This window comes from Erinaceus europaeus, chromosome 1 (assembly GCF_950295315.1).
Source record: "Erinaceus europaeus chromosome 1, mEriEur2.1, whole genome shotgun sequence".
Lineage (NCBI taxonomy): Eukaryota > Metazoa > Chordata > Mammalia > Eulipotyphla > Erinaceidae > Erinaceus > Erinaceus europaeus.
In genome coordinates, this window is record NC_080162.1 from 203,553,108 (window position 1) to 203,560,089 (window position 6,982).

At 44.0% G+C, this 6,982-nt stretch overlaps 1 protein-coding gene across 1 annotated transcript in view; it reads left to right on the plus strand.

Moving 5' to 3' along the window:
* The first annotated feature begins 390 nt into the window (after nt 1–390).
* Nucleotides 391–6,982, plus strand: part of OC90 (otoconin 90) — a 36,626-nt gene continuing 30,034 nt past the window's right edge. The window contains exon 1 of the mRNA XM_060202387.1: nt 391–436. Coding sequence (XP_060058370.1) covers nt 391–436 — 46 coding nt within the window. The remainder of the gene's footprint in view (nt 437–6,982) is intronic.

Genomic DNA, 6,982 nt, shown 5'->3' on the forward strand with positions numbered 1-6,982 from the left:
GGGCCTGCACACATTACAGTCCTGGATCCTTGTACCCCGTCCGCCACAAACACAGGCGAGCAGGGCAGATGAATGAGCGTGTGAGGTAGAGCTGTGACCTCAGGATATTCAGTTAAATTTCCACTTTACAGATGGATAAACTGAGTCCTTAAATAGAGGAGCGCTGATAAGGTAATGCCATACTGCTCATCAGCAGTGAAGAGATTGGGGTGTGGGGCTGATAGAAACCCTTTCAGGTTTTGCTCATTTTACCGCATCTCCTGAAGGGATAGATGACTTCTCTGGCTTCTTATTTGAGGGAATTTGGGAAAATGCCCGCCTCACGGCCACTGTTCTCCTGCAGGCACCTGCCCCAGCTGATGCTCTGCTGTCGCTCCTTACTCTCCTGCTATGACTGTGCTCCTCCTGCTCTGTGTGCTGACAGCGCCGCTCGTTGGTGAGTGATGGAACTTCCCACTGCGTTTCTAGCTTGGTCTCCAAGGAGAAGCATTGGGATGTGTTGTCAAATGTTCTCTCTTTGCCTATAGAGTGATGGAAATCAAACCTACGTGGTTCCTGATAGAATGATCAATGGATATCTTAAAAATTGTTGGGAGTCGGGCTGTAGCGCAGCGGGTTAAGCGCAGGTGGCGCAAAGCACAAGGACCAGCATAAGGATCCCGGTTCGAACCCCGGCTCCCCACCTGCAGGGGAGTCGCTTCACAGGCGGTGAAGCAGGTCTGCAGGTGTCTATCTTTCTCTCCTCCTCTCTGTCTTCCCCTCCTCTCTCCATTTCTCTCTGTCCTATCCAACAATGACAACAACAATAATAACTACAACAATAAAACAATAAGGACAACAAAAGGGAATAAATAAATAAAATAAAATTTAAAAAAATTGTTAAACTGGGGCCAAGTAGTGGCGTACCTGGTTAAGTGCACATGCTACAATGCATAAAGACTTGGGTTCAAGCCCCCAGCACTTACCTGCAGTAGCGAAGCAGTATCACAGATGTCTCTCTGTCTCTCTATATCCCCTTTCCCTCTCGATCTCTGTCTCTACCGAAATAAATATATTTTTTTAAAAGTTAAATTAATTATTGTTGTTTTGATTTTATTCTCATGAGAGAGAGACCACAGCACCACTGAGGAGCTTTGGTTTATGCTGTGTCAAAGACTGAGTCGTAGGCCTCATGCATTCAAGTTCCATGCTTTACTGCTGGACCACTGCCTCGGTCTCCGTGGATATTTCTCTTTCTTAACTTTCCTTTCTTATATTTTATTTACTGATTTTGGATAGAGACAGAGAGAAATCAAGATGGAAGTGGGAGACAGAGCAGGAGAGAAAGGGTCACCTGCTACACTGCTTCCCTGCTCAGGAGGCTTCTCCCCTCCAAGGAAGGACTGGGGGCTTGAACCAGTATCCTTGTGTATTGTAACGTGTTTTCTACCAGGTGCAACACTGCCCAGAACTTTCAGTGAATATTTCAGCACATGCAGTGTAGCCCCTGATATGTGGGATGGGAGTCGAGATGGAGCTGAGGGGACCAGTGAGTAGCCTCTCCCGTTCTCGGGCTCATCTTTCCTGTCCCTTGTTCATGTCCCTTGTCCGTTGACCCTTGTTTAGTTGGTTTCCTTGGAATGTGTGGCCCACCGAGACACAGAGCAACCCCCAGCTGCTCTGGAGATGTGCCCAGTGTAGAAGACTGGGCACCATTTCACCACAATCCAAAAATCGTCTTAGCATCCCGGGGTAGTGATTTTAAGTTCCTCTGAAATCGTGGCTATGTATCTGAGACTTAGAGCTACTCCTTATTTTCTTTCTTTTTTAAAAATTTATCATTATTATTATTATTAATTATTATTATTATTATTTGGATAGAGACAGCCAGAAATTGAGAGGGGAGGAGGAGGTAGGGAAAGAGACAGAGAGACACCTGCAGCACTGCTTCACCACTCCTGAAGCTTTCCTCCTGCAGGTGGAGACTGGGGGTTTCAAACTCAGGTTCCTGCATGTAACATGTGCACTCAACCAGGCGCACCACTGCCTGGCCCCTTGTTTTCTTTCTTATTTAAATATTTGTGCATCTCTCAGACATCCAAGATCCTTTCCTTCCAGCTACTGGTTGCTCGGTGTAGTATCTGATACCGCTAGTTTATCTAGACAGTTTGTCTCAGAAAGATAAATAAATACTGGACCTATCTGTTGATTCTCTTCCTCACCCAAGGTCCCCTTCATGCTAGTAAGGCTGGGATACAGTGAGTCCACAAATCACTGACACTTGACTCTGATGCAGGTTAGTGAATGAGAGAGAGGTGTGCTTGCTATTTAGAAATGTATAGGACACGACAGTATAATCTATGGAAGTCTTCCCTGCAGATCCACTCCTATCCAAGTGCTGGCCTCAGGCCTTCGCTCTAGGCAAGAGTGGACCAACCATTCAGGCCTGGGTTTCCGATGGTTGCTTTCTTCCCATGTACATAGGATTTCTGTCATCAGAAATTTCTGTCATGATAGGGGTCCTTACCCAGCCCATGATTCGGCTTGGGTAGGTCTTCAGTCAGTAGTAGACCGGGTTCCTGGGAATGAGAAGCTTATAGAGGCTCATGCATGAGTTTCAAGGTCATTTGTTGGTAAGTTAACAATAACAAAATACCTCACAGCAGTGGTGTTAAGCAATTCTCTTAATTATCAAGATGGCTGAAACCGAGGTGGGTGGAGGAAGAAAGGATTTTATTTAGGCGCTCAGATCTTTCTGAGAACTCTGGCTCCAACCAAGGAGACGGTACGGGCTGATATACGTGCAGGCTTGAGAGCAAAAAGCCTCTTGACAGAAGCAGAGGCTGCAAGGTTAGGGAGGTAGGACTTGGACCCATTGCTCAGGGTCTGGCTGCCTTAGTTACTGTTACCTTTCCTGCAGAGCTGTGTGTGGGAAACTTTAGCCTCAGGAGAAGACATACCCCAGGGGGACCTTTTAGGAGGGCAGAAGCTAGCCAGGGCCACAGAAGCCGTCTTCTCAGTAAAAGTTCAGTCTGGTCTTTACCGTCTGTACTAGTTACCACTTCCTCACTCAGTGAAGGCCAGCCTGTAGCACTGTGCTAACCACCTACACCACCTCAGACATTACCTCCTTAACGCTTTACTATATTTTCAGTTGTTCTGTCCTATATTGAGGTCTACTTACAAATGCACTGCAGTCAGATTAGAAGCACATCTTAGAAGCATACCCAGGGGATAAAATCTGGAAATTCCCTATCAGTGGGAGACAGAATTAGGCACAGAAGTGCATGAACAACAAAGCCTTGAACAGGACTGACATGCTAATGCCCACCCCTTTAAAAAAAATACACTGAATCAGAGATGATTTTACTTGAGTGAATTTTATCCTTTATAGCTTTTGATCTTCCCTCCTTCTCTCACCTCTGGATTTTGTGAGTGAACTGATAGTCTCTTGGGATAAACAATTTCAAATCCAGGGTGACAGTTTTCAGTTGCTAATGAAAATGTGTGGGTGTAGGTATTCTGCAAGTTAAGTAGGCACGTGGAGTGTGCAGTAAACGGAACTCATAACACACATCAGTGATAACAGCTCACTCTCCACCCTTAGAACAGGAATTCAGTCATCCTGTGGCACAAAGGAAACACCAGTGAAGTAATTATCAGGGAGCAGGCAATATTTTACAATTACTGCCAACACCGGGCAGCAGCAACTTTTAGCTCTTGGCTGCCATGCTAATAAAATGGCTTGCCTCAATCACCTAAAACGTGCCCCCGAAAACACATTGGCTCTCTCTGTGATACAAGCAAAATGGAACCAGTATTCTCCTTCCTGAAGAATACAAGCTAAATAACCAGTATTCTCCCTCCCGGTCTGGAACTATGTTCTCATGCTTTTGTATAGCTCACTCCTCTCTGGTAGGAGGAAACATCTCACCATGGAATGAATCCATTCTAGAGCCTTGCAGAAAGAAGTCATGAGTGACAGTGAAATCTCTCTGTAAGATAAAGTCAAACCTGTGGTCCGGGAGGTGGCGGCACAGTGGATAAAGCATTGGACTCTCAAACATGAGGTCCTGAGTTCGATCCCCAGCAGCACATGTACCAGATTGATGTATGTATGGTTCTGTCTCTCTCTCTCTCTTTCTCTCTCTCTCTTCCTAACCCTCTCTTTGATAAATAAATAAAGTATTTTTAAAAAGAGAGATAAATTCAAACCCTGCTCATCTGACCTGGAAGGAATATTGCCTAGTGCAAGACTTCTTACACACACCCAAACTTTGGCTTTCACCCTGAGACCAGACTGAGCCCATATATGTACTGTGAAATATTTTAATTTAAACCAAGAGTCTATTCATTATTTTTCTGTCAAAATTATTAATGAGTTAATCATGGTTTACAAGAATATAAGATAACAGGGGTGTCATTCTGCACCACACTCAACACCCAACTTCCAAAGATAACCACTCGAGTTCTCTCAGAGTCTTAAAAGACATCATGGCTACTTTTTTTTTTATTTGCAATTTCGTGTGTTTCAATTTTTTGTATTCCACACATGAGGAGAACCACCTCCTTACTTATTTCACTAAGCATAAGCAACACCAGTTTCTTTTGTTTCTATCCTAGAGAACATGGTATTAGCTTTGAAATCTCACAGCGCTATTCTGTTCAATGTATGTGCCTTCATCTCTTTATCCAATTACTTATCGATGGACAGTTAGACCGCCTCCACCCTTTGACTCTTGTGAGTAATGCAGCTATAAATACAGGGAACACAATGTCCCTTCTAATTAGTGTTCTCACATCCTATTGAACCAAGAGCTTACAAGAGGAAAAAATTATAAAAATTCAGATTTCCAGGGAGTTGGGCGGTAGCACAGTGAGTTAAACACAGGTGGCTCAAAGCACAAGGACAGGCATAAGGATCCCGGTTTGAGCCCCCGGCTCCCCACCTGCAGGGGAGTCGCTTCACAGGCGGTGAAGCAGGTCTGCAGGTGTCTATCTTTCTCTCCCCCTCTCTGTCTTCCCCTCCTCTCTCCATTTCTCTCTGTCCTATCCAACAACGACAACAACAATAATAACTGCAACAATTTTAAAAAGGCAACAAAAGGGAATAAAAAATATTTTTAAAAATCTTTTAAAATATTCATATTTCTAACAACATTCTGAAAAATCTGAATTTTGGGTTTCTTTTCTCAATACCAGGGGCCAAGACTGAGATAGGATTCTCTATGAGTAATCTTTCCGACTGTCCACAGTCCCTATGACAGCTGCTGTTTCCAAGTATAGGAAATAGCAGCTGCTTCTCCTATGGAAGAGAATATTATCTGCCTGATTTCTGGACAGACGAAAGCTTGCAATCCTGGCTGGTAATTTGGACTCTGGGCAGTGGTGCACCTGGCTAAGTGCTCACATCACAGTGCGCAATGGCCCAGGTTCAAGCCCTTGGTCTCCGTATGCAGGTGGAAAGCTTCATGAGTGGTAAAGCAGGGTGGCAAATGTCCCTGTCTCTGTCCCACTCTATATCCCCCAGTCATCTCAATTTCTCTCTGTCTCTATCCAGTAAATAAATAAGTAAAATATAAACAGGACCGCCATTGTATATCTTTTAAATTTTTTCTTTATTTAGGGATTAATGGTTTACAGTTGACAGAAAAACACAATAGTTTGTGCAGGCATAACACTTCCCAGTTTTCCACATAACAGACAATACAACCCCTGCCAGGTCCTCCTCTGCCATCATGTTCCAGAACCCCCACCCCCACTCCCACCCCTCACCCCAGGGTCTTATCCTTGGGTGCAATACACCAACTCCAGTCAAAGTTCTGCTTTATGTTTCCCTCTGATTGTGTTTTTCAATTTCTGTGAGTGAGATCATCCCATCTTCATCCTTTTGTTTCTGACTTATCTCACTTAACATGATTTCTTCAAGCTCCGTCCAAGATGGGGTGAAGAAGGTGAATTCCCTATTTTTAAGAGCTGGGTAGTAGTCCATTGTGTATATAGACTTACTCAACCACTCATCTGCTGTTGGACACCAGGGTTTGGCTATTACAAATTGTGCTGCTGTGAACATAGGTGTACACAAATATTTTTTAATGGGTGTGTTTGGTTCCTTAGAATATATCCCCAGGAAAGGAATTGCAGGGTCAGAGGGTAGGTCCACTTCTAGTATTTTGAGAGTTCTCCAGACTGCTCTCCACAGGGGTTGGACCAATCAACATTCCCACCAGCAGTGCAGGAGGGTTCCTTTGTCTCCACCACTTCTCCAGCATTTGTTGCTGCTGCCTTTTCTGATGTGTGACATTCTCACAGGAGTGAAGTGGCATCTCATTGTTGTCTCTGTTTGCATTTCCCAGGCAATCAATGACTTGGAGCATTTTTTTCTTATGTTTGTTGGCCTTTTGGATCTTCTCTGTAGTGACTATTCTGTCCATGTCCTCTCCCCATTTTTGGATGGGGTCATTTGTTTTCTTGTTGCTGAATTTGGTGAGCTCTTTATGTATTTTGGTTACTAGCCTCTTATCTGATGTATAGCATGTAAAGATCTTCAACATTTGTTGAAGAGACTCTCCTTTCCCCATTTGACAGTCTGGGCACCTTTGTCAAAGATTAAAATTACCACAGAGGACCCCAATTTTCATTATAGCGCTTAGAGTTTTCCATCTTGGCTCTTGCACAGTAATCTTAATGGTCTGTATTAATCCACTCAACAAGCATTGGTTAAGTGATTAATTCTTCTGGTGAGGTGTAACCTCAGAATTAGAACAATGATCTAGTTCCTGTCCTCAAGAGCTCAGAGTGTAATGGAAGAGATGCCCAAGTAGGAAGCTCTAGACTCATTTGAATGGTGAGTTAGTGGAACTGAGTTGGTCAGGGGAGCTCAGAGAATGGACAACTAGCCTATAAGTTCCTAGAGTAGGAAGAAGGAGTGAGGAAAGACTTCTACATGGCATTGTTCAATGTGAGCTTAAGTGGCTTGGCAGGGCCAGCTAGAGTGAATCAT